This window comes from Podarcis pityusensis, assembly GCF_964106645.2.
Source record: "Podarcis pityusensis genome assembly, chromosome: 12".
NCBI classification, from domain to species: domain Eukaryota; kingdom Metazoa; phylum Chordata; class Lepidosauria; order Squamata; family Lacertidae; genus Podarcis; species Podarcis pityusensis.
In genome coordinates this window covers 42,851,982-42,878,940 of record NC_138037.1, presented here as the reverse complement: position 1 = coordinate 42,878,940, position 26,959 = coordinate 42,851,982, and the positions used below count along the sequence as shown (strand labels likewise).

The 26,959-nt window shown below is 41.2% G+C and overlaps 1 protein-coding gene across 10 annotated transcripts in view; it reads left to right on the top strand.

Moving 5' to 3' along the window:
• Window positions 1-26,959, top strand: part of SLC4A7 (solute carrier family 4 member 7) — a 70,779-nt gene that overhangs the window by 16,661 nt on the left and 27,159 nt on the right. For 4 of the 10 annotated variants that reach the window (XM_080974555.1, XM_080974553.1, XM_080974558.1 and 1 more), the window contains 7 exons: window positions 7,932-8,013; window positions 12,134-12,277; window positions 14,164-14,302; window positions 20,549-20,709; window positions 21,607-21,795; window positions 23,089-23,445; window positions 26,715-26,830. In XM_080974555.1, the coding sequence (XP_080830681.1) occupies window positions 7,932-8,013; window positions 12,134-12,277; window positions 14,164-14,302; window positions 20,549-20,709; window positions 21,607-21,795; window positions 23,089-23,445; window positions 26,715-26,830 (1,188 nt within the window). The remainder of the gene's footprint in view (window positions 1-7,931; window positions 8,014-12,133; window positions 12,278-14,163; window positions 14,303-20,548; window positions 20,710-21,606; window positions 21,796-23,088; window positions 23,446-26,714; window positions 26,831-26,959) is intronic. The other 6 variants (XM_080974560.1, XM_080974554.1, XM_080974562.1 and 3 more) reach the window with 3 other exon arrangements.

Below are 26,959 nucleotides of genomic sequence, written 5' to 3'. Positions count from 1 at the left end.
TATAAACCCCTTTAGCTTTATAACGTGTGTGACTGAAACCTTTGACTCAAATACAATTAATAGTACTACTTATTAACTCATTTCTTTAGAGAGGGCAGATTTTTTCAGGATTAATGTATGTTAGGAAATTGTACTAAAATGTGTTAAAAGTAGTGTATTGTGAAATTACAGGTTTCTTGTCTAAACATACCTTCCACTAAACTTTCTTAGCACCCTTCTCTCCTTTATGCACCATATTATAACAATTTTTGTTAAGTCTGTAGTAAACTTTTGACTATGTAAGATTCTTGGCAGGTCATCTGTACAGAATCAGGATTAGAAGCTCATCAGCATTCTTTGTGAAACTAGTATCATAGGTCTTTTTCTCAGTATCATGTTCAGTAGAGGATAACTATTTAATTGGAAAACAGTATGGTTTAAAGTTAGTGAGAAAAAGCTTCCTGAGTTCCGTATTTGATAGAAGTTGCAGAACATGCCTAGATAGCTTTACTTAAGTGACTTATCAATATGGAGGTATCCAACATTTAAAAAACATGTCTGATTCCAGTAGTCTCCTGGACTTCACTTTTCATTCCCCACTTATCATTCTGTTTTTCTGTCTTCTAGGAAATATATCTTGCTGTAGTAGATAATGTGGTTGCTAAATTGGATATTGATTTAGTATGATTTAAGTCTAACCCTTCGTCATGTTAAAAGATTTTCCATGTGGCTGCATGTAAAGAAAATAGGTTTGAGAATCTTAGAAAGTTTCTCAGTGGTATATCAGCTTTTGTTACATGAACAATTGTAATATAAAATCAGGTAAAGTCTGTCCATATTTGTAAGGTTTTTTTTAATGTTTCTGCTTGTGCACTGGATGATAGAAAGGTGGTCTTTAAGTTTTAGGCTGCTATCCTAACCCCAACCCTGCCTGCCAGTGGAGCCTTGTGTAGTGGTACAGCCACTGCCACATCTGCTACCCAGCCACTTGCGGGGAGGGTGGCAGCAGCCGCAGCAGCATGATTGGGCTTGATACTTGCCAGCAAGAGCCATGAAAACAGCTTGTAATCCAGTTCATTCCAGGCCAGCACAGCCCTGCCTCCTCCCTGCCCTTGTTTCATGCCGTTCTGTTACGAGTGTGTACATGGATCCGCATGTGCACAGCCAGCACTCATGTTCACTGCTGAGAGGTTTAGGATCTTTTCCTGGAGTTATAACGTGTGCTTGTTATGGATATGCTTTAACCCTTAATCTTATGCCCACAAGAAGCTCCCACTCAAAGAAATGAAGCTTGGTTTATTATATCAAACAGGAGCAACAGAATATATATGAAACTGTTGCTTAGACAGCAAAGTTACAGGCTACGCAGGTAGCAAATTACATTACATACTCACCTTAATTAAAGAGTAAAAGGTTCCCTTATTCTAAAAGCCCTACAGAAGCTGCCCTAAACCTGTGCTAGAAGGAGTAGGGAAACAGAAGTATGCTTGTCCTTAAAGTGAAGCAGCAGTGTGTTGAGACCTGGGGAGCGCTGGTTAAGTACTATCCTGTTGGAGCTATGAAGGCCAACTAGACTTTGAATCTAATAGGTTTTTTAAAATACCCTTTTGCCAAGGCATACTAGTGGAGAGGGAAAGGGTCTGTGAAATGATTGATTCCTACCATTTCCATAATCTCTTCCAGACTTTCCTGCCTAGTTCTCACCTTGCCCATCTTTGGTCATCCTGTTCCTGTTTGCTTAACAAAAGGGTGAAAGACTTTGATGGTATCTGCACCTGCCCATCTCTGCCTGCCATCTGCCTTTAAATCACCTTACCATTGTGGGGATGGATCTCACTGAGGAGTTGAGTATCATGTACTTGAAAACAAAATTTGCATGTGTTAATCTTCTGGTCAGATGTGGGTGAAGGCAGGATATGCCCAAAATGCATTTCAGCAAGAGGCTGGAGTCTGGCTTTTTCCATGGTCACCAAAGCTCATCATGAAGGGTCTCATGTCATATTAGAGATCTGTCAATCTTATACTTAAGTCATGATCTGCTGAGATAAACCATATCATAAATTCAGATTAACACACACCTCCTTACATTTCCACTGGTGAATAACCCTCGAGCATGCATTGTGGCCACCTGTTCAGCAGATTTTCTTCTGAGTCCAAACCCCTTACTGCCTGGCATAGTGGGATGGGGGTGGATTGCCATGCCTTAAATACAAGTGTGTAAAAGTGTGTACTTGCTGATTTCTGCTGTCATAACATACACCCTGGTGAAATCCCTGTCAAATATAAACATGTACAGGTATCTGATGAATTGGCCTTAAGTGTAATGCTACTTTTTGCCTTTAATGTAGGTAGTTTAGTGTGCATTTTTCACAAAGCAAAAATATTACGACAACTTTAGTTTTACATTACACATCTGTTAGATGAGCATTCTTTCAGCTGACAGCATTAGTTCAATTAAAAGTTGTGGTGTTTTTAAAAGTGATGGTAGAACACTTAAAGTTATTTGAGAATGCTAATCAAATTAAGGACATGCTTTGATCAGAATAAACTTACATTTATTTTAAGGTATCTTACTTTTCTTAGAAGACTCGCTGATTAATGTTAAACAGTGCAAATGGTTGGTGAAAATGCATACTTCAAAGTGTTTCTGCATTTTATGGATCCTCTTAGTTTCTCCTTTCTGTCTCTGTTCTGATTTAGTTCTATTGCCTTCAGAGAATCAGATTCCAGTCTGTTTCATCTCAGTAGGAATTGCAAAGACAATGAGAAACTCCTTCCCTATTTCCCCTTATATTTGCTTCAGTGTTAAAATGTCTTGTGGTAACCTCAGGTGGGAGCTATGATGTCAGAAACTTACAAACACAGTAAGATGAATGCAAATTAGGAGTGCCATCTGACATGACTGATGTAAGTAAGTGCAAAGCTGATTGTAATGGCACAAAAAATCCATAAGTTTATCTGGACTGCGACAACCAGGAAAACATTCCTGGAATTGTGGAAAAATGCCTGGAACAACAGTTTATTATGTTGAAGCATCTTCTATACAAGGGAAGGCTAATATTAATTGGGGCAGTTTTTTGTTTTTTTAAAAAAGACAACAAATGGGGCAGGTATGCTTGAGATCGATAACATTTTGAACAGTATGAAGAGAGAGAAAGTTGTTTTCCTTCAACAATACTAAAACTCAGGGTCATGCAGTGAAGCTGATTGGCAGCAGGTTGAAGGTTTTTAACATGATACATGGTTATGAAATTCACTACCAAATGATTTTGTAAGATCCAGTATCTTAAACAGCTTTAAAAAGTACTAGAGAAATTCTTGGTCACCATATTACCTATCATGCTGCATTTTTTCAGCAAACGGGTCTTTATTTAAGTTGAATTTTTGCCTAATTCTATTGTGTCAGAACATGTAACAGCTTGTAAAGACTGCAAAGCCCCTCTTATTCAGCTTTCTGATAAGTCAATCCTTTTTCTGCATGGAATTGGACTACTGGGGAAGCTAAATAGGTTCGTATAAACCTCACTAGCTTTCAGTTACATACTTTTCAGACACAGATAAGTATAGTAAGAGAGACACAGAGCAGAAGGTGACTTTCATGATGTGTCCTAGAAAGCTGCAAATTCAGCAATGTGTTGAGCGAGTTTTACTTGCACGTTATTAAGTATTGGAAAGCTATGTGACTAAGTTCTGTTTATAGCAACAGATATAGTATATTGAAGACTAAGGATTATAGTTTAAGCAGAAAATTAGTTCCTAACTCAGAGCTTTGTTAATTTCAAGTTGTTTGACAAAAAAACATTAAGAATGGGATTAAGGCTACTATTACTTCATGGAATAATCTCAATCTCAATCTCAGTGTATTTGTATTGTAATTTTTAAAAACAGGCATGCCTTTAATGCCTTGGGAAGGTTTACAAGGGCACACATGCCTTTCAGTAATCTAATCTATAGACAGGCTGCTTTCACATGATATCATTTTGAAGGCCACTTCTTTATGAGCGAGCTGGCGAAGAATGCCTGTTTCATATTTGTCAAAATTACAATGTTGGTATAAACAGCATTCTAAAACACATTTTCCCCCTCTGGCATAGTGTAAGCAGTTTCATTGCCTTTAATTAAAGCAACATTGCAATAATCAAACCTCATAATGTATTGAAAATTAATCATCAAATGGTAGTATTAATAACCAAATAAGAGAGGGAAATGTAAATACAAATACAAATGTAAAAGCTTGTGGAACCATACAACTGATAAATAATTAGCCTTCAGTCCTTCCTCCTGAATTAGAACATTTTTATGACTCCAACCTGAAACGAGAATTTATGTAGGCTGTTTTTGCCTTCTCTGAGTTAATAAGACAACTTCATCATTTGGTAATGTCTCAATATTGGCTCCACTTAGTTGTGGTTATCTTTTTTATTATTATTATTAAAGATTTCTTCGTTCACAAAAATACGTGCATTGTCTCTTTTTTCAAGTTTTCAAGTTGTGTTTTCTACAGATCAGTTTCATTTGTTGTGAGACTTTAGTATTGCATACAATGTTAGGTTAGGAAGAAAAGAGAGGGAAAGAGGGGGAAATGGTGAGTGGGGTGGGGTGGGGTGGCAATGCTTCTATTCTTAGTGTATGTGTGGGGTTTTGTTTCAGTGTCACATGTGGGTTCTTTAACTATTCGCTTGCTGTATTTCCTTGGTGGTGAGAGAGATTGGGGATGGCCTAGGGTGTGGTTGGTTGTCTTTGGTTGGCTGTAGTTGTGGCCATCTTAAATTTGTGGTGCTTTATGCACCCCTCATCTAACCTTAATATACAATCATACCTTGGGTTAAAGTAGCTTCAGGTTGAGTGTTTTCGGGTTGTGCTCCGCAGCGACCCGGAAGTAATGGAATGCGTTACTTCAGGTTTCGTCGCTCGTGCATACGCAGACGCTCAAAATGACGTCATGCGCAGACGCAGCGAATCACGACGCGCAGATGCAGGTTGTGCTCACTTCAGGATGTGAACGGGGCTCCGGAATGGATCCCATTCGCATTCAGAGGTACCACTGTACTTTAGTATTTGTCCAAAGTATGTTAAGATCTTGTTTTGAACATTGCACTACTTATTTTTAAAGTTCTTAAATGCATTAGCATTGAATAGTAAGAAGCATAGAATCATAGAATTGTAGAGTTTGAAGGGACACCAAGGGTCATCTGATTCAACCCTTGGTAGTACAGGAATCCTGTCCACAGGCATCCCTGGGTGGGCTCGAACTACCAACCTTCTGGTTAGCAGCCAGACACACGTGACACATGTGCCACAGAACATTAATGATCATTAATGGTACGGGGCAAAATGTAGTTAATTGTGTGCTCTGTTTTTTAAAGCGTAAAAAAGCTGGTAGGAGTTTAAAAGTTAATAGATAATTTTTTTTTAATCTGAATGCACACAAGAGTTAAAAATGCTACATAATTAAACCTTTTCTCAGGTGATACCATAGCCTATGGCAAGAATGGTGAATCTGTAGTTCTTCAAATGCTGTTGAGTCCAGTTGTTGAGTCCAGCAGCCCTAGATAGCTAGTGGTCAAAGAGGATGAGAGTTGTAGTCGAGCAACATCTGGAGGGTCACAGGTTCTCATCTCCTGGTATGCGCAGATGACTTTGATTAAAAATAAAAAATATATATTTATTTATACCTGTCTTCTTCCCTGACGGGACTCAAGGTGGCTTGCAGATAAAAATAAGAGCTACTAAACACATAGGGAAAAAACCATGAAAACACAAATAATTGATAGAATTAAAAATTATATGCATATATAAAATATATTAAAACTGTACTGATAATTATAATAAAAACATCATGGCACCAGTCTTTTCATTAAAAGCAATTTGTTTTTGAAGGCCTGTTAGAACAACGAAGTCTTCATCTGCTGGTGGAAGGACAACCAGGAGGGAGCCAGTCTATTTTCTCTTAAGGAGTGAGCAGCCACCAAGAATTCTCTCTCTTGTGACACTACCAAGCATGCAGTCATGATTGTGAATCATGTCATAACTTTATATGTAACCTAAAAATGAACTTTTTTTCTGGCATTCTCCTTTTAGGGGTATCTAGCAGTATTTGCAAGATGCACTCTCATGACGGTTTTTTTCTAGAAGAAAAGAATTTTATCTTTTGTAGAGAAGACTGCATTCCACTCTAAGGCAAAAATGCTGGAAATAGAGGTAGTAATAAGGGGAAGAATCTGCATTTAATAATTTTAGTTATACTTAAGGCTTAGTTAGAGAGAGAGTGTGTATGTGTGTGTATATATATGTAGAGAGAGAGAGAGAGAGAGAGAGGGGTAGTAATAAAGGGAAGAATCTCTCTCTCTCTCTCTCTCTCTCTCTGTGTGTGTGTGTCTGTATGTATATGTGTATATGTGTCTATCTATCTATTTATATCTATATGTATCTATATTGCCCTCAATGTTTGCCCACCCTTGGCATAGCCTCTATTTCTAGTGGGGTCTCCCTTATGTCACATTTTAGACTGTAAGCTCTTGAGAGCAAGGATTTGTTCTCTTAATACCGTGTAGAGAGTCATGCACTCACTAAATAAATGAAATATTCTGAGCATCTTAGCTGTTTCTATTGCTAGATTATATGATACAAGCAGGATTTTTGCCTTAGAGTGGAATGCACTCTATATATATGGCATGACTTGTTTTTGAGAAACCTGTGCTGAGTCTTAGTAATCACAGCATTCTTTTCTAAAAGCTCACAGACCGGCTTTCTAATTATCTATTCTAGGACCTGGTATCTATGTAAGTAGTTACCTGCGTCTTCTTTCTCCCCTTTTTGAAGATGGGAACGTTTGTCCACCTCCAGTCCACAGGGACCTTATCTATTATCCAAGAATACTCACAGATTATAGACAGAGGTTCTGAGATTACATCTGCAAACTCTTCTAGTACCCTTGGGTCCAGCTCATCAGGCCCTATTTATCAATATTGACTATTTTTCACTTACACCAAATTTGTGATGATGGGGGTATGTGATCGCCAGGCCCATTAGTAGTATGGGAGGAGGGACAGGGATGGCTTGTGCAGCCCTGCAACCTTTCAATGTGTATGGGTTGTCTTGAACCCACTTCATCCCCATAAGGGCCTGATGCAGAGAGGTAGTTATTTGCGTAAATCTGCCCAATGAGTTTTTGGCTAAGCCGTGATTGGAATGGTGGATTTTGTGCCTCTTGGCTTTCAGGTTTTTTTGAGTATGATTCTTTCTCTTCCTCCCTCTTGCCATTCCAAATCTTAAGTCTCTGCAATGCTACACTATTGCCAACTAATTCTTAGGTTTTTGGAAGGAGAAATATCTACAGCTTAACTCTTTAAGAAATGTTGGAAGCCAGTATCTAAATGGAAAACACTTTAATGCAGATTTAAGCTACAAAATCCATAATACGGAAATGCATTTAATGTTTAACTTGGCAGAAGTAAAAAGAGAGAGATATTATGTGCAACATAATGCCTTTCTAAGGTCATTATAAAAATTTGTTTGCTAAATGCACAGCTTGAAAAAGAGGATATATTTGTGAAGCTTGTTTTCACCCAAAGTTTTTAATGTTTCCTTTGAATCATGGTAGTTTCCCTTCCCTGTTATAGAAGATGCACAGTCTGTTACTCAGTAACTCTTGTTTTCATATGCTAGACAAGCTTACACAAAACTATTTAGTTGGACTATGGCAGGCAATTGAAAATGGGGTATAAAACTGGTTTTCATTCCACTCAGGCTTTCTGGGCAACATGATGACTTGCCAAAAAACTTATACTAAAATATGCAGTTCCAGAAAATAACCCTGTGTTCTCTGTTGTTCCTAACCTTCTGAAGATGGTATGACAAGCAATTTTTGTCATAGTCATTTATAAAATGGAAACATAAATATGTAGATGTGATTATAGTGTTAAACTGGATGTCTGCTCTGTCTTTTTTAGGGTCATGATGAAGAAGCTGTTGTGGATACGGGCAAAATCAGCTCTACTATCAACACAAACTTTGAGAAAGAAGAACTAGAAAGTAAGTATATATTTTCAGTCTCGTTAGGATTGTTATTTTTCCCAAGTTCAAAAGTAAAACATGTTAGAATCCTAGTGCTGCACTTGTGTTATCTGGTTTGGCATGGTTGTATTGATGCCATTTGAAGTCATGCCTGGGATTTCCACCTAAGTTGTTAGTGTGCATTGCATCCAGTATGCAAGATGAAGTCAGGTACAATTACCCTTTCTCCTTTCTAGCTCTATGCTTAGCCATCCTTTCTAGTGAAAGAGACAGGATTTGAGGTGCTCTGAGAACCTCAAGAGAGCACAACACCAAAAAACCCCCTCCTGCAATCATCTCCAGTTTGGAGTAGAATCAGGGGTCAGAGAGTATCCCTGCAGTTGTGCTGTGCTTGGGATGTGCTTGTTGAATGGTTTAAAGGGTATTAGGATAGCTACTGATTTAAGCTCTCTATGATTTGCTGAATATGTTGAAAATATTTGTAACTGGTTGTGGAAGAGAAACAAACTTATACAGGTAACCATGTAAAAGAGAGTATGCTATACGTACAGGAAGAAATCTAATTAAGAGACTTGCACTGTGCAACAGTGAAAGCTGTCTACAAACTCAGGCACACACTTTACTAAGAACACTTCACGCAAAGAACTTGAAGATGTTAGTTGGACAGAAGACAATGATGCCATTTTGTGAAGTGAGCAGTCATCTAGTATTTGCTTATGTTATGGTTCCTGATGCATCCTTGAAAAACGATGGCTTGTGCCATCTGCTTTTTCCATGGCATAAGTCCAAACAAAGCTCCTTAAGAGGGGGCTGCACTTGACTTTTACTTAGCTTCACTTAGGTTTTTCTTTGCCAGGTGTAACCGTGTTTACATTTAATAGTTCTATTATCTCGGATATGTGATACTATAAACTGTGTTCTTAATAATAGTGGCAGACTTTTCAATCTGGATTTCTGCTCTTTGACAGCAAAATATTCTTCCGTTTCTCTGTGTATGTAGGTTTAACATGTTAGCATAATGGAGAAATCCTTGAACATGTGTAAGAAAATGCCAAAGCTAGATTGCAGTTTTAAGCAAAAATTGTTTCAAGTAGGCTCCATTGAAGCTAGGGTGCTATGCTTCATAGTTAATGAGTTTACAAAAGAGGTATTATATATATCTGAATGAATAAAATCAAGAATGAAATTGTAATATTGAGTTGCCAGAGAAGGTAGAGGTTTTTTTATGAGACGATCCTTTGTTAGCGTAAGAATTTTCTGGGTGTTTTTTTTAAAAATATAAGATTTTATGTTGCATATTACTAGCTTACAGGTATAATACAGTAATAATATAAAATTATTGGATAAAAAGTAGTGAATTGCTTTTTTTAAAGTGTATTCTGATGCTATGCAAAAATCAGCTGATTTGGAATTGCCTTTAATGTATTTTGTTTATTTTCTACGTATCATAAGTTTTCCATGGTGTGTGGTCTGAGTATATACAGTAGAATAAGTAGTGAGCACCTTTTAAGAAATTTTAAAGTGACACCATTAATGACCTTAACTGGTAAATACCATTTGTGGATTTTGTCAACTAAGCTTGGATAAAGTCATGTCTGATTAAACCAAACAACTGTCTCTGGAGCTATGTATACTAAATTTAGTGTCCTTCATTCTATTAATGCTGTTGAGTATTGGATTAAGCTAATTCGGTAACAAGCTTTGCTTGGGATTAGTATGGCACAGCCATTGTGGAAGTGGGGTTTCTGAAGGTCATTTAACAATTCAGCAGTATCCTTTGGACTATAAGGATTTTTTTTCTATATGACTTGAGACCATGGAATTTAATGGAATTACTTAATATTTTTACATATGCATATGTTCCTCTTCCCCTCCATCCCCCCTCTCTCCCACATACCCAGAGACGACATTGGGCATCGTATCTTCTTTGCAGTATGCCTCGGTGAAATGTGGAAGTAGTTTCAAGTTTTTGATGAAGGGGATACTATGGTTAATTAGATGCTTCTAATTATTTCATTGTGGCCACTACGAAGGGGAGAAGAGAGAACAGGCTGTGTATACAGGCAAAAGGCTCATTTATATCTCGGTTCCTTAAGTTTGAGTTAGGATTATCTAAATTCACCTGGCGTGTGCCATTCTAGTAGACCTTTCCCCAAGTAGATCTATTTGTGAAGAATTCTTACACACACACACATACCAGTTCCTCTACAGTGTTCCTGTGTATATTTCTTACTTTTCAATGTCTATTTTCTTTCTCTTTCAACTGTGGGTGTGATCAAGTTTGCTTCCTGCTTAAATTGCAGTGAAGTCGAACATCCTGCGTTTGACTTAGAAGCCAGGTTTGATGTCAAACTGCTGGCCAGCTGCAGCTGGGAACAGGACTCTTTTTCTGACCTAGACTCAGTTAAAAAAACAAATGCCACAATTCAGTGAGGTGAGGCTTACAGCAAGTTCGAAATCACTTGCTTTGAAGTTGAGAAGAATACCGATTTTGACGGTGTTCCAACCGACACCAGTTTATTGATTGTGATAGACATTGACCATAGCACACATGGTCTTGACAATTTCATTACAGGCCAGTTTAGATGTTTGAGTTCAGTGCTGCTTCCCACCTCTTTCTTTCTTTCTTTCTTTCTTTCTTTCTTTCTTTCTTTCTTTCCCTAACCCTTCACCCGAGCATCAGAGGGCGGTTTACAACATAAAAACACAAAAATACACAAACATAGTAACAAAAACAATACCCTCCCCCAAGTTTCACTAGCTAAGAGCCTGTGAGAAGAGGAATGTTTCTGAGGGTGCCAGGCGAGCCTCTCTGGGGAGAGCATTCCACAAGTGGGGAGCCACTGCAGAAAATGCCCATTCTCATGTTGATGCCCTCGGGACCTCTTGTGGAGGAGGTAAACGGAAGAAGAGCCTCAAATTGTGATGACAGGGTCTGGATCAGTTTTTATGTGGAGAGGTGGTCCTTGATGAATTGTGCCTGAGCCAGCACTTTGAATTGGGCCTGGAAACTAATTGAAAGCTAGTGCAGTCGTGCTAGGATTGGTGTAATATGCTCAAACTATGTTGTTCTGGTGAGCAAGCTGGCTGCTGAATTCTGTACCTGCTAAAGTTTCCAAACTGTCTTCAGAGGCAGCCCTACATATAACACATTGCAGTAATCTAACCTTGAGGTTACCAGAGCATAGGCAATGATAAGCTATTCCTGTCCATATAGAGGTGCAGCTGGGCTACTAGCTGAAGCTGATGGAAGGCACTCCATGCCACTAAGGCCACCTGAGCCTCAAACTGACGTGGCTTTTTTCTTTAAAAAACTGCATGAGTTTTTCCAGATATTCAGAATAGAAGGATGGGGCAAGGAGATCCTGTTTAATATTTCTCCATGTCATTGTGCAGCTGTGAGGCCACTTTCAGTTCAACAAAAACACTGTGGGGGAAAGGGAACACCTTATTGTATCTAGTTTGGGCCCAGTAATGTATTCAGATTTTAGTATTTGGAAATGTAAAAGCCTGCCTTTTCTGTCTAGAAAATGAAATTGTGGTAGCCTAAGATAGTAAAGAGATTACCAATTATCACATGATTTTCATAGTATGTGATTTATATAATAGTGTAATAAATGGAATAAGTAGTGAACATCTACAAAAATTCTAAAACGACACCATTAATGACGTTATTACTATGTGCTGTTTGGCAAACTACTGTGGATGTTGCAGCAGCAGCTTTCCTTTATCTATTGGTGGTTGGGCAAGGTGATGTTTGAAGTCCTTAACATATCTCATTATTCTGTACCAAATTCATTTTCTGAGCTGGTACATCCTTTAAGGAGTTCAAACCTTTTCTTGAAAGGGGTCTAGATGTTCAAAAATCAGTGAAGATGTTTTTATTTCTATCCTGATAATGAAAAAAAGAAAATCAATTTGTGCCAAATTGGGACTTCTCTGTTGCCTTCAAATTCTTGTAAATAGAACATTATTACAATGTTCCTCAAATAGCAGGATTGGCTCTTTGTCAACTTTTGGATAATTTATGTGTACTGTATAGTACAACAAGTGTCCCAATCCTAATTTCAAGTCAATTATGTAGTCTGTGGTTGTCTGCTTGATATGCCTAATATGTTTCATAACATTTTTGGTTAAGGTCACAGAGCTGTTTATATTGGTGTGCACGTCCCCTTTGGAAAGCAGGGTCGACGACGTCATAGGCACCGTGGACATAAGCATCATAGAAGAAGAAAAGAAAAGGAAACTGACAAAGAAGATGGGCGAGAATCTCCATCCTATGGTAAAAAAAAAGAAAAAAAAAAAGATAGTTCTTTCATTGTGCTTTAAGCAGCAATATAGTAAAACACAGTTTTTGGTTATTTTTAAGAAGAGTAGAATTGACAGCATGGTAGGGTTTTATGGGCATGTTCCAGAGAAATTACATTAGTTAGTTGCCTGTGTTTATACAATGTTCACAGAGCTTATTGCCTCATCATTATTCTTTATGAACTTTTTACGTCAAGAACTTGCACTCTGTACTTGTGCTACATAATCTTAAAATTATTACATCTGGTCAGTGGCTAGTCAGATTAGATTCAGAACTTTTTAATTGTTTTCTAATATAGAGCCTTGAAAATGGTGGGGTTTCAGAAATGTTTACGTGGCTGCTAACTTGATTTTTGTGTTAAATACAAGAAATGTACATGACTACAGATAATGAAATGAATGTAAAGAGAGAAAAGGGGGAAACATTGCGTAACATGAGTGTTGTAATGTTAAAGGAGGAAGTTGTATGATGGAGAGAGTCTGATATCCATAAGGAAGTAGTTCAGGAATTTGGATTTGTGAATTTCAATTTATTAATGCACTCAAAACTGTAGCAAGATTAAAGCCATATAACAAACTTAACCAAACATTCAGTATTATTCAGGAGAATATGCATTCTGCCTGGATTGTTCATATATATATATTTTAAATAGTTAATATCCCTGGATTCCCCCCCCCCCGAGAAGGATCATGTCCAGTTTAATCCATGACAATTGTTGTGACTATGATCATGGAAAGACATGGAGCTAAATGTATGTACTCCCATTTAACATCCAAATGCATTTTGCTCCCTTTGCCATTTTTGTTCAGTGGAAGGTTTTGCTAGAAGGTTAATAGGTTAGAAATGAGTTAATCGAAAATGAAAACGCATCACTACTTGGGTGTTTTGAGCCTTTAAAAAGACTGAAATCAAGTTTGGAAATCTTGGTACTGGAACAAGAGGCTTTATTTCATTCTCAAACCATGATAATCTCCTTTATCTGTTAAGGATTTTTGTCTGTTTTTCTATGCCGGTTATGATTTCTGTTTGTAAAGAAATCTTTCTGCGTAAAGATTAAGTACCATTTCAAATGTTCCTGTATTTACAAACATAGCAGTCATTCTTCTCTCTACAAATTTTGTATATTGCTAGTACACAAGCACAGTTTGCTCAAGACCATATACTACCTTCACGGTAGATGTGTAGAATCATAGAATTGCAGAGCTGGAAGGGACCCCAAGGGTCATCTAGTCCAGCCCCTTGCAGTGTAAGAATCTCAGTCATAGCATACAAGGGGAAGAGAGGGCAGTGCGTGAAGAGAATCATGGTTTAATGTTAATGTGAGCCAGCTTAAAGAATCTTGCTTATATATGGCCAAGGGAAATAGGTTATACATGTGCACCAGTGAGTCTTTGCCTCATGTATGTTTGGCAATGGTTCATAAAACCTTTGTAAACCAGGGACTAGCACATGCCTGTGCACAAAAGGAGACCCTGATCATGGGATCCATTTGTGCAAGACAGATTCCTGGAGTGTGTATTGTATGGGCACTCTTTCATAAATGCTGCAGTCCGACTGATCTCAGTGAGACCTAGCCATTGCAGAGTTTCTGCAAACAGTGCTCTGTTTTGTTTCAAATTAGCTGTATGTATTCATGTACATTCATTGCCCACTAAGAACCACTGGAATATGGGGAGCTAAAATCTAAATAATAGATGGTGTTATTTTTCTAGAAAGTTGGTGGTTAAAAAATAACTTCTCTTCCACTTCCAGCATCAGTGGTTGTCTTTTTGTTTTTAGCAGTGTGATGGTATAGGTAAGAGTTTGACAATCTAAACCTTAAACTAAGATGTGCCCTTCACAATCTTATTTCCATCAAGACACACCATCCCAGAGGGTACAATTTATCCTGGGTACCGAGGATGATGATGAAGAACACATTCCCCACGATCTATTCACTGAAATGGATGAACTTTGCTTTAGAGAAGGAGAAGAATATGAATGGAAAGAAACTGCCAGGTAACCAATGAATATTCCTCGTCAAATTCTCTCACTGATGATTACAGCACAAAGAGACTTGGCCCTCCAGTTTACATTAAGACAAGTGGAAATCTGTTTGAAGTGCCTGATAAGTATTCCTTAACACCTAAATATACTTCTCCTAGCTCCACGGCTGTTGATGCTACTGCTTATTTTAAAAAAAGATATTGCTCACTTTTATATAAGGGTGCTGGTGTCAAGTGGTAGGGTGGTTGAGAAATGAAGGATAAATGAGGCTGTAATCCTGTACTCTTTTACCTGGGAGTACGTCCTAGTGAGTTTAGTACGGCTTACTTCTGAGTAGGAAAGAATACGATTGTACTGTAAATATTTTAATAAAAGCAAACACTTAAATTATAGAATGTATGGAAAGAAGATTCTGAGAAGCAGGGCCAAATGAGAGATTTTATGTATTCTTATTTAGTTCTTTTTGTTGTAAATTGCCCTGGGGCCTGTGCAAAGAGCGGTATATCAATCATCTAAAGAAATACATAGATTGTAAATAGCAAATAGTTTTTATTAAGGTTTTCTTGTGTTTAAATAGCAGTATTGTAATGAGTATGAGTTACTCGTGCGTAAACTGGTGCCTCTCTAGGCTGATTTGCCTTGTTAAACCTTTCTGACTGCACAGCCCTTTCTGATCATGACTGTCTCAGTCACTAGCAGAATCCGTCAGTGGGCGTTTCTTGAATCTCTTCCAACATAAGAGTTGTTTGACACCCAATCTCCTCCGCCTCTCACTGCGCGGGAGCCTTCTGCGCAGGGTGGGCGTGGGTAGCGGGGGACCTGTCCCCTCCTCACTGAGTTCCAGTGAAGAGTCCGTGAGCCCTCTCTCCGATTTTCCCATCTGCTCACTTTTGTTCCTGGTGTTGCGCTTAAATGCTTCCCCCTCCACTGAGTCGCCTCTCCCCCTGCTGCTGGGTCCTTCTCCAGCATCATCCAGGAGCCTCCCCTTCGCCTCCCGCTCTGATGTCAGTTCCCTGACATCCACCTCCCCCCCAGAATCCCCTCCACCCCTGGGCCGACCTGTGGGACCAACTTCGTCCCCTTTGTCGGCCGAGGAGGCGGGGAAACCCCGGAAGGAACTGTCACCATCTTCCGTGGGTTCGAAACCCGCTTCCCAATCGCTCTTCCACCTACCAACGGGGTTGTCTTCCCCGTCTGATGCTTCTTCCTCCGAAACCTCTCCTCCCTCCTCGGAGTCAGAAAATCCCTCAAAAACCTCTTCCTCATCTGTGATTCCAAATTGCTCCTCCCAGAATCTCTCCAGGGGTTTGGGTTTGTCCGGGAACCGGTGGTGGAATACCTCCACCAGATACCTGTCCTCGACGGCTTCCGTGGGGACCCACGTGTTTTCGGACCTGGGTTCCCCTTCCCACGCTACCAAATACTCCACCCGGCGCCCTTGCCACCTTGAGTCCAGTATTTCCGTGGCCCTGTGGTGGTGTTCCCTTTCTTCTACCTGCGGGTGTGTGGTGACTTCTACCTCTTGCCCCTGGAATTCCCGCCCTTCCCTATGTGGTGAAAGCAGGGACCTATGGAAAACCGGGTGTATTTTCATGCTATCAGGCAGCCTGAGCTTAAATGCCACGGGATTAACTTCCTGTGTTACCTCAAAAGGTCCCAGCCGTCTGGGCTGCAACTTCTTGCACCCCCCTTTGAAAGGTAGCCCTTGGGTGGACAACCACACCCGGTCCCCCACCCGTATGGTCTCCCCTTCCCTGCGGTGCTTGTCTGCCTGCCTCTTGTAAGTTTCCTTGGCCCGCTCCAAGTTCATCTTAAGTTGCTGGTGTAGGGCCTCCATTTCTTCCACAAACTGCTCTGCGGCGGGTACGCTCCAGCTTTCCTCCCCACTCCCCGGGAAGGCCCTGGGATGACACCCATGGTTGGCCATGAATGGGCTCATTCCCGTGGACCCGTGTTCCGCGTTGTTGTACGCGAATTCAGCCAGCGCTAGTTTTTCTACCCAATCGTTCTGCCTCTCGCTGACATAGCAGCGTAGGTATTGCTGGAGTATACTGTTCGCTCTTTCTGCTTGCCCGTTGGTCTCTGGGTGTCTCGCCGTCGAGAAACCCACCTCCACCTGCAGTAAGCTCATGAGTTTCCTCCAGAACCGGGAAGTAAATTGTTTTCTGCGGTCGGAGATAACCCTCAAGGGGGCGCCATGCAGCCGGAATATGTGCTCCACAAACAACCGGGCTGTTTCCTCTGCCGTTACAGCATGTGAGCAAGCTATAAAATGGCACATTTTTGTCAGTAGGTCGACCACTACCATGACTGCTGTCTTTCCCCGGGACTTGGGCAAATCTGTCATAAAATCAATGGATACCACCTCCCAGGGTTTCCCCGGCGTGGGTAAGGGTTCCAGCAATCCTGTGGGGGCAGCCCGCTCCCCCTTTGCCCTTTGGCAGCGGTCGCACCCCCGTACATATTCCCGTACATCCTCCCTCACCCTGGGCCACCAGAACTGCCTGGTCACAAGCATCATGGTTTTGTGCTGTCCAAAGTGCCCTGCTGTGGGGTTGTCGTGGAGTTGTTTGAGTACTTTTCCCCTCAGGGTCTCCCCCGGTACGTACAGCGCTCCCCTATAGTACAGTACCCCTTCCTTCTCCTCAAACCCTTCTTGGGTCCCTCTTCCGTCTCGTAGTTCCCGGATTTTAGTTTGCGCGAACACGTCGTTTCTGGTCAGCCCGGCTAGTTCTCGTTTCCCCACCAAAGTTCCCCCACACACCCATCGGTCCTCGGGGATCACGTGTCGTTTCTCCGGCGGCCCCTCTCCTTCCAGGTACTCCGGTTTACGCGAGAGAGCGTCTGCTCTTACGTTTTCTTCTCCGGGCACGTAGCGGATTTCAAAGAAAAACTTGGAGAACTCCTGTGCCCATCAAATCTGTCTCTGGTTGAGTACTCGTGCGGTTCTCCAGTACTCCAAGTTCTTGTGATCTGTGCAAACCTGGATCTGTTGTTGCGCCCCTATCAGTAGATGACGCCAACGACGAAAGGCCGCGTAGATTGCCAGCAGTTCGCGGTCATACACTGTATAGTTTTGCTCCGACTTGCTCAGTTTTCTGGAGAAAAAGGCACACGGTTTCCATTCCTGCTTTCCCTTCCCTGGCTGCAAAAGGACCGCCCCCACGGCTCTGTCGGATGCGTCGGTCTCTAGCCTCAGGGGTTTCTCCAGATCTACGTGCAGGAGTTGCTCTTCCGATGCGAACGGCTTCTTCAGTTTTTCGAAGGATTGCTGGGCCTCTTCTGTCCACACAAACTTCTTTTTGCTACTGAGACAATCCGTGATGGGTGCTGTCAAGTGGGCGAAGTTCTTGATGAACTTCCTGTAGAAGTTGCTGAACCCTAGGAACCTCTGTACGTCCTTCCGTGTTTTGGGAGCCTTCCACTCCAGCACTGCCTGCACCTTGCTTGGGTCCATCGCTAAGCCTTTGTCAGACAACTTGTACCCCAGAAACTCGACTTCTCTGGCGTGAAACTGACATTTTTCCAGCTTGATCCACAACTGGTGCTTCTGCAGTCGTTGTAACACTTCCCTGACGTCTCTAACATGTTGTTCCTCATTGTCCGAATAAATTAAGACGTCGTCCAAGAAGGCTACGCAGTTCTTGTACAGCAGAGACCCCAACACGTGGTGCATGAAAGCTTGAAAACAGGCGGAGCCCGACTGTAATCCAAAAGGCATAACTAAGTACTCAAAGGCACCTAGGGGTGTGAACATTGTGGTCTTCCATTCGTCCCCCTCCCTCATCCTGATCTAATTGTATGCGCCCCTGAGGTCCAGCTTGGTAAAAATTTTGCCTTTCCTCACTCGCGTTAAAATGTCGTCAATCCTGGGCATTGGGAAGGTCACGGGTTCTGACACCAAATTGACAGCTCTATAGTCCACTACGAGCCTGGGTTTATTTGTGTCCTTTTTGTCCACAAAGAACACCGGACTGCCCCCTACTGCCTTTGATTCTCTTATGAAGCCTCTTTTCAGGTTCTTGTCGATAAATTCTCGCAACTCCTTCATCTCCCTGTCTGACATGGCGTACAGCTTACCCACTGGCAGCTGAGCCCCCGGAAGCAAGTTGATCTGGCAGTCAAAGGGCCTATGGGGTGGCAGTCTATCTGCCTCCTTTTCGCTGAAGACCTCCCGCAGATCTGCGTATTGTGTCGGCACCTCCCCTTTCCGCTCCACCGCCATCCCAGCCACCCTGGCCACGGTCATTCTTGGGGCTTCCCCCCCCTAGACAGTGTTCCAGGCAGTAAGCTGACCCAAAGGTGACTGTCCTCTGATGCCACGCCACCACTGGATCATGTTGTGCTAGCCAGCTCATCCCTAATATTATTGGGGGTCCTGCTAGCGAGGCGACGTGAAAGGCGATGGTTTCCGAGTGCCTGGACACCCTCATTCTCATTGGCGGGGTTTGGTGTGTCACTTCCCCTCCTAGAAGCTCCCTGCCATCAATGGTGGTCACTTGCAAGGGAAAATCCAAAGGCAGTAAGTGGAGCTGGTGCTCTAATGCAAAGTCCTTGCTGAAGAAATTACATGAGCTGCCTGAATCCAGCATGCCTTTCACCTTGACTGGGTGCCCGTTCAGGAGTTCTAGCACCACTTCGATGGCTATTGCCGCCTTGGGGGGGTCTGGTTGGGGCACTTTTACTGGTGGCTGGCTTGGCTGTTGTGCCCCTTGATTGGCAGCCAAGCGTTCTTGTTTCCCTGTTCCTGTTCCTTTACCACCTCCTCCTCACCCCCTGCGGTTCCCACCATTCCTTGCCAAGCCTTTCTTTGAGGGCAGGCTCTGGCAAAATGGCCTGGCCGCTGGCAAAGGTAACACTTTTTGGAGGTTTTCCAATCCTTTCCCTCCCTCTTGCGCCCTTCGCTGGTGCTTGAAACTTCCCGCGCGCGCGCCCCATCTATTTCCATTGGCTCTGCTGGCGGGGAGGGCTGCCTTGGTATTTCAGGAATGCGGTAGTCATGGCAACGTTGCTCTCTCCCTTCCCGCCTCTCCTGGGCCCGCGCTTCCTGGCGCACGCCAATCGCAAGCACAGCCTTGGTCAGCTGATCCATCCCCTGTGGGCGGGGTGCGCGGGAAAGTTCATCCTTAACCGTTGGGGACAACCCCTCCTCGAATAACATCTGTATGGGTTCGGAGCCCAGTTCCCACCCGAGGCGATGAACTATCATGGCAAAGCGCGACCAGTAGTCCCTGACTGACTGGCTCCCCTGTTTACAGTTCATCAATTCCCGCTTAGTCACACTTTTTTGAACATCAGTGGAAAACATCGCGTCCATCGCTTGGAAGAATTTCCTCAGGTCCTGCATGGCGGAATTCTGCGTCGCCATAAGGGGTCTGACCCATTCTCTGGCCCCGTCCTGCAGGTGACCCACAACATATGCCACCCGCGCCGCGTCGTCTTCAAAATCGTTATGCTGCAATTCCAATGCGTACTCTATTTCCGTTCTAAACGCACTGTATTCTTGCGGCTTCCCCCCAAACTTGTGCACCAGTCCCGGTACCTTCCTTGCTATGGGGGTGGGTCTGACCTGTGCATCTTGAGACCGCCTTTCGTCCAGCCGTGCCGTCAGAATGGCCACATGCTGCTCCAAATCTCGGTTCCTCTCCTCCAGCGTTTGCCCTCCAGCTGCTCCCCCTTGGGTGCCTGCTTCTCCGGGCTTGCTCATGATGCTGCCTGCCTGCTGCTGCGCACGAGCAACTTTTCAGGGTCTGACGGATTGCTGTAATGAGTATGAGTTACTCGTGCGTAAACTGGTGCCTCTCTAGGCTGATTTGCCTTGTTAAACCTTTCTGACTGCACAGCCCCTTCTGATCATGACTGTCTCAGTCACTAGCAGAATCCGTCAGTGGGCGTTTCTTGAATCTCTTCCAACATAAGAGTTGTTTGACACCCAATCTCCTCCGCCTCTCACTGCGCGGGAGCCTTCTGCGCAGGGTGGGCGTGGGTAGCGGGGGACCTGTCCCCTCCTCACTGAGTTCCAGTGAAGAGTCCGTGAGCCCTCTCTCCGATTTTCCCATCTGCTCACTTTTGTTCCTGGTGTTGCGCTTAAATGCTTCCCCCTCCACTGAGTCGCCTCTCCCCCTGCTGCTGGGTCCTTCTCCAGCATCATCCAGGAGCCTCCCCTTCGCCTCCCGCTCTGATGTCAGTTCCCTGACAAGTATTTTGAAAAATAACGACTTTTTAGTGTGCATGTAGCTCAGTGTATTTTCGTTTCAGATGGCTAAAATTTGAAGAAGATGTTGAAGATGGTGGTGATAGGTGGAGCAAACCTTATGTGGCTACCCTGTCTCTGCACAGTCTCTTTGAATTGAGAAGCTGTATCTTAAACGGGACAGTCATGTTGGATATGAGAGCCAGTACGCTGGATGAAATAGCAGGTAACAGCCAGTTTTCCTTTAAGATTTTTAAAATTTTGCTTGTGTAGATCTAGTTCTAAAACAAACAAAAAACAAAACAAAGCAGTTTTTCAGTTATTCTGTCTATGAAAGAAACACGATAAAGGCAAAAAATTCCCACCATTATATTTAAAGCTTGAAGTTAAAAGTCCTGCTGATTAACTGTGTTTCATTAGCAGATAAGGGCCATGCTAAAAGTTGTACTTGCTTTAATTTTCTGTAGCATAATGTTGTAACACTAAAAAATCATTTTATTCCGTGTGTTAGCATAAATCTTAACCAGAACCTCTCTGAGGCTGGGGTATTGTCACTGGGGGAGATAACAAGATGGTTCCAGCCTGAGGGTTTATTGCAGGGCTTCGTTGCTTATTCTGTCGCTCTGCTACATATTTTGTTGGCAGCAATTTTAAGTTTTGGGATTAAATCTAAGCAAAAATGTGCCTCATTCAGAAGAAATCTGGACATTTCCAAATAAGGACCACATTGTATACAGTATGATTGCATCTTGTGCACAATTCACTTGCGTTATTTCAACCTTGTGCGGTTGAAAGACAGCTGGTTGAAATTGCACAAATTAATTGCATGCATGGTGGAGAGCTTAAAAGCTCTTTTTGTGCTGGGTTTTGCTGGCACGGAAAGAGCTTTTAATGGCTCTGCCTTGTATACTGGGCAAGTTCTGCTCAGTGCATGGACTCTGGGATGCTATCATGAGATCTCGCAGGAGCTTTGCATTGTTTAGAAAATGCTTGCTTTATAATCTTTAACCAGAATCATCATTTACCAAAGGAAAGTCTTACGGATTGCTCTTAATGTGGAATTTGACTTAAATCAGCTTCAGGAGGTCACTCTATTTTTGATTTAATCTTTTTCTCTCTATAGATATGGTATTGGATAACATGATAGCTTCTGGTCACCTGGATGAATCTATGAGAGACAATGTCAGAGAAGCTCTTCTGAAGAGGCATCATCATCAGAATGAAAAAAAATTCACTAATCGGATTCCCCTTGTCCGATCCTTTGCAGATATAGGCAAGAAACATTCTGACCCTCTCTTGCTTGAAAGAAATGGTGAGATAAGTCATGGCATTCAGTTTGTTTTAACTTTTAACAAATTTAATGCAGAGATGTGAGAAAAGTCAGCACACTTGAAGAAAACAAGTTCATAATTCATTCCTGATATATAAGGAGTTGAGTAAACATTTGTCTGTAGAATTAGTGACTTTGTCTTCATGCCTTTTGATCTGTAAGAGTTGAGAACTGTGCTTACACCACTGAATATATGGATAGATGCTTGTGAAACCAAGGCTTATGAATATTGTGTCTTGTTTTATTATATACCTCCTATTTTCTGGCTCTTCCTGTTTTATGCCTATGCTACTGAATTTTATAATAAGTCCATTTTTCTTTTAGGAATAATCAATAAATGATATTTTGGTGAGGAAAACCACACTGCTTTTTATCTAAATGATTGCCTTGGTTTCTCCTGTTTGCTATTCTCTGTATGTGCATGTGTTTATATTTGCTTATAATATAGAATCATTATAGGATAGTCTGATAGTGTGATTTTTATTTACTGAGTGGCTCTTACATTTGGTGTTTCGTTTCTGTTGGTGTGGTTTCTGATGCTAAAAAAAATAGAGTCACTGCTCAGGTAATTTCAGGTAATCAATGTGTATCTCATTTTATATTGCTATCTATACTCTTAATTAGAATTATCACATATTTGACTTTTCATGTATGTATATTTCAAATTGCTGATTTTGATAAAACCTGCCTCTAAAGATATTGAGTTTGGTAGCTCCACAGCAAACTGTTGCATTGTTATTAGGAGCCTGTAATCAGTACAGAGTCTTTTTAGGCCCTAAACCTAGTATTTTTCTTCCATACCTTCCTGTGGTGACGTGTTTTTAAAGTAGGAAAAACAAAGGTTCACATACTGTTGACACCCTAGGTCAGGATAGTGACTGTGTTTTTATTTTGCATGTTGTACTTCAGATACTGTACTTTCTTGTTTTCCCCAGAACTTGTTTTGCAGAAGGTGCTTATATGTCTGCTTTAATATATATAGATTCCTTTATCATAAGCATAGCACTTAGATGTTTTGCTCAATTCTCTCGGGATCTTAAGCAGTCACCAGTAATATATTTCTCCTTCCTTCCTTCCTTACCTTGTAGATATGTGTACATATAAGCTGACTTTTTTAACATCGAAAATTCTGCTTAGCTCTTATGTTTTGCTTAAGTCTTATCTCACCTATGACTGAGTGATGTTTTGTGTTTTTAGAGTTTTGTTATATAAAATATGAATAACTTGTCTTCCTGCTGAACATTTTTTTTTATCACTTTATTTGTTTTACCTCAGGGGAAGGCCTTTCAGCCTCCCGCCACTCTTTACGAGCTGGTCTCTCTGCCTCAAATATTTCCCTGAGAGGAGAGAATCGCTTATCCCTTCTTCTCAATTACCTTCTTCCTGGATCTCCAGCCGTCTCAAGGAGCGCAACCCCTTTACCTACCCCACAAAGCACTCCACCTTCCAGTCCTAGGTGCGGTCACAAGGGAACCACAAATTTACCACCAGCTGAGCACCAGGGTGCTGAACTCCTAGTGTCTCCTTCTAGTGATGATATCCCTAAAGTAGTAATTCATCCACCTGAGGAGGATTTAGAAGCTCAGGAAAGCGAGGAGAAGACGACAGAGGATAATAGTGACATAATACCAGGCAACTATTTGAACTCAAATTGTCCATGTGTGGTGCTTTCTGCAGCTGAATCACGTCCACTGCAAAGTTTTTATCACACAGCTTGAGCAATCATGAGTTGTATATCAGTCTGTCACTCGTTTGCATGCTTCATTTCTTCTTGTGTGATATTTTCTTGTGTGATACTTTAGTCAGTATTACGAACTGGAGTTGACACTGAAATATTAACACAAGTATTAACACATTGAAAGCAATGAAATATCTGAGTATTTCTCCATACTTTTTATGTTCATAACCTAAAGGAATTCATTCAGCAAGTGCTTCTGCCTTTAAAAAATATGAAAGAAACAAGCGAGTTATACATTATAAACTTGAAACTAAGATACCAAATGGTGGCCTTTTACTACTTTTTAAACCTCGTAATTTATAGTAGGTGATGTATACTTCAGCACCAGAAGATGCCAGTTACCTTAAAAATTATGGTCTGTTCTTTGAAAACACAGTAACATGCTGTACCCAACTTGAAATTCCTACTTCAGGGTAATAAACCAGTTCTTTCCTGTTTAATTTGAAAAGGGCCACTTTAACTGTAGCCAGCCCCCTTTTAGGAATTGTAACAAGGAGAGGATTGTGCAACAGCTAAGGGGGCATTTAATTTTTCTGAATTAAATGGGTAAGAGCTGTCAGTTGCTAGTGTACTTGAACTCTAAACTCCATTGGTTACAGCAACACTTTATACCTGTAAGATTGATGTGGATGCCTTTTGCAGTCCTCAGTGTTCTGGTCTTATTCACTTCCTGCGTGAGACCTCTTGCATCAGTCTCCTGTTCTGCACAGTAGCTTTTTGCACAGAGGTTGAGACTAGGAAGATTGACTACTCTAGCTAGGAGCTTAACATCTGATTATGTGTGTTGGTGTACAGCAAATTATTTTTTCAGGCTATTGTAGCAATCAGTAACCAGCAATCAGTTGTTTTAAGACCTGCGATGTAAATGTAAAGTACGTATATATTTAGGGTTAAAAGCTCTGAAAGTCTTCAAACTGCAAAGTCGAATGTACATTTTTTTTTTACTTTTGACAGAAGTAGGTCCCCTGCAAATATGGACTAAACATCTCTCTCTTTCTCTCTGACTCACGTTTTGTTGCAGTGCTGTGTAAAGTGTGGCGCAGCTTGAAGATGCTTTGTAAGCCATATCCTGAAATTATTGCTTTTCTCTGAGGTTGTTTTATTCAATTGCTTTCCTTTGTTGCTCTGTTTCTTGGTTGCTGTCATCTGGGGGCACTTTGATATATTAGATTAATTTAAACTTTGAGCTTTTTGTTATCTCATGTGAGAAGATATGACCATTGTAGATTTTCATGGAATTGTGTCTTTCAGTAAATAGATAATCTGCTCTGCAGGTATTGGCACTGTCTGGGATCAGACAACACACTGCATAAAACAGTCCTAAGTTTTCTGAACTTGGATTCCACTAGAATAGGATGCAAGGGAAATAATGATAATTTAGTATGAAGTAGTGTAACTAAGAGCAGGCAAGCAATTGTCCTAGAGTACATTTGCTTGCCTGCTCTGCTACTGCAGAGAAAGCCTTCTCTTGCATTCCCAATTTACAACAGTAGTGTCTTGTAGAAACCCCCCCCCCACACACTCCAATTAAGTGGGAAGCCTTGTATTGGAGAAATGGGTACTTCAAGTTTCCTGGTCTAAACTAATTAGGGTTATAAAGAAAATAACCAGCATCTGGAATTGAGCTTGCAAACAGACTTGGAGCCAGTGAAGTTGATTCAACAATGAAGTAATGTGATACCATTTACAAGAAAGATCTTTGGTTGTTCCCACCATAATGATGCCTCAGTGGTCCTAATCAACAACCTCCAGTGGTGTTTCTGTAGATGTTCAACATGTTGGGGACAAGTTGTAACTCTGTGGCTCACAGTAAGCTAGTGGCCATGGAATTGAGCAGTACCCCCCAGATACCACCTTCTGAGACTTGCCTGCTAGAAAGGACCAGGGATACTGTAAATCAGTGTCACCAGCCCCAGGAACATAAAAAGCCGCTTGAGACGTTAAGCAGAACCAACAGGACCACACTTCTCTTGTCTAGTTTCTGATATACTGAGCAATCCTGTTGGAGGATGATAAGTACCATCACAGTTCCAAAGCAGGGTTGGAAGCAAGACTGAACCAGCTGAGGCAATTTCTTTTACATTTATTTATTTAATGTTCCTAATGTGGACTGTTTGTTTCTGCACAAAGAGGTGGGTTTTTTTTCCCCAGTGGCTTATTGAACTCTGTGTTATATACCAGCTCTGTGATTCTGTGTTTTCTTGGTAGCCCCATCTGCATCTTGTCATGACTAGGCCAAGGTTCTTAAAAATGCAGTTTTAAAACCATGTATTTCATAGAATGTTACAACAGAGGTAACATATTGTGTCTGTTGTCCAAAATGGTGAAACAACAGTTCCAAAATAGTGTACAAGACTAGATGGTAGACAAAGCAGTGAAGCAGAAAAGAAAAAAAGTTGGCATCTTGTAAGAGTTTTAATTAGTAGCAGTAGTAGTAGTAGTAATTTTAATAATAGTAAAATGTGTATATTGCCCTTCAAAACTAATGCAAATCCATTGATTTTAATAGGTCTGAGTGTAATTTTGTTGGATACCACTCTGATATGTCTTTGAAGTTTATAACAGTTCTTCTTGTTATTGGTTTTTTCTTAAAACTGGTTTGCCACCTTGGGAGCAGATGAAACTGCAGTGTTAACTCCAAATAAAATTGGTTCCTCTTGTTCATGTGTAAAATTAATTCTTAGGATCATGGGTCACATCCTATTTAAAATATATTCTTGCTTTAGTGTTGACTAATGGAAGAGAGATGTAATCTTGAGGCCAGTCTTGTAACAAGCTAGGTGTTTTGCTAGGTATTCTAAAGTATGTTTTTGTGGTTTTTCAGACTCATAGAAAGTATGACATCCCTCTGATGCACGATCCACACACAAAGCATTGGTGGTTAGACACACATTCTTATGTTCTCTTTTAAAAAATAACACATTTTTGTTCTGGTGCATTTTGCAAAAGGCCATCATTTAGGCAACATCTAATTTCAACTTTTTAACAAGTGTTCATTGTTTTTCAGAAGAAAATAACTTGTTTGTGTGGCATTTTTGATACTAATGCACCTTTTGTTTATTAACTTCCACATTCGCTTTTAGAAAGCTGCCACTGTCATTGTGTAACTAAGTGTGTTTTCTACTGATGTAATTTTGAATGGCCCTGTATATTCTGCTTGTAGGACTTCTTGCATCGCCACAATCTGCACCCGGTAATTTGGACATTGGAAAAGGTGGAGAACTTAAAAGCAGTGGAACAGGGGGAAGTAGAGAAAACAGCACTGTTGATTTCAGCAAGGTAAACTATGTCATTTAGAGAGTAGAGAGAGAGCTTTGTGAATTGTAAAGCTGTTTATTTATTCTGGGTTTATGATCGTTATTTGTATATTGTTAAAAGCAAAAATTCTAAGTGATTTTTTGTTTGTTT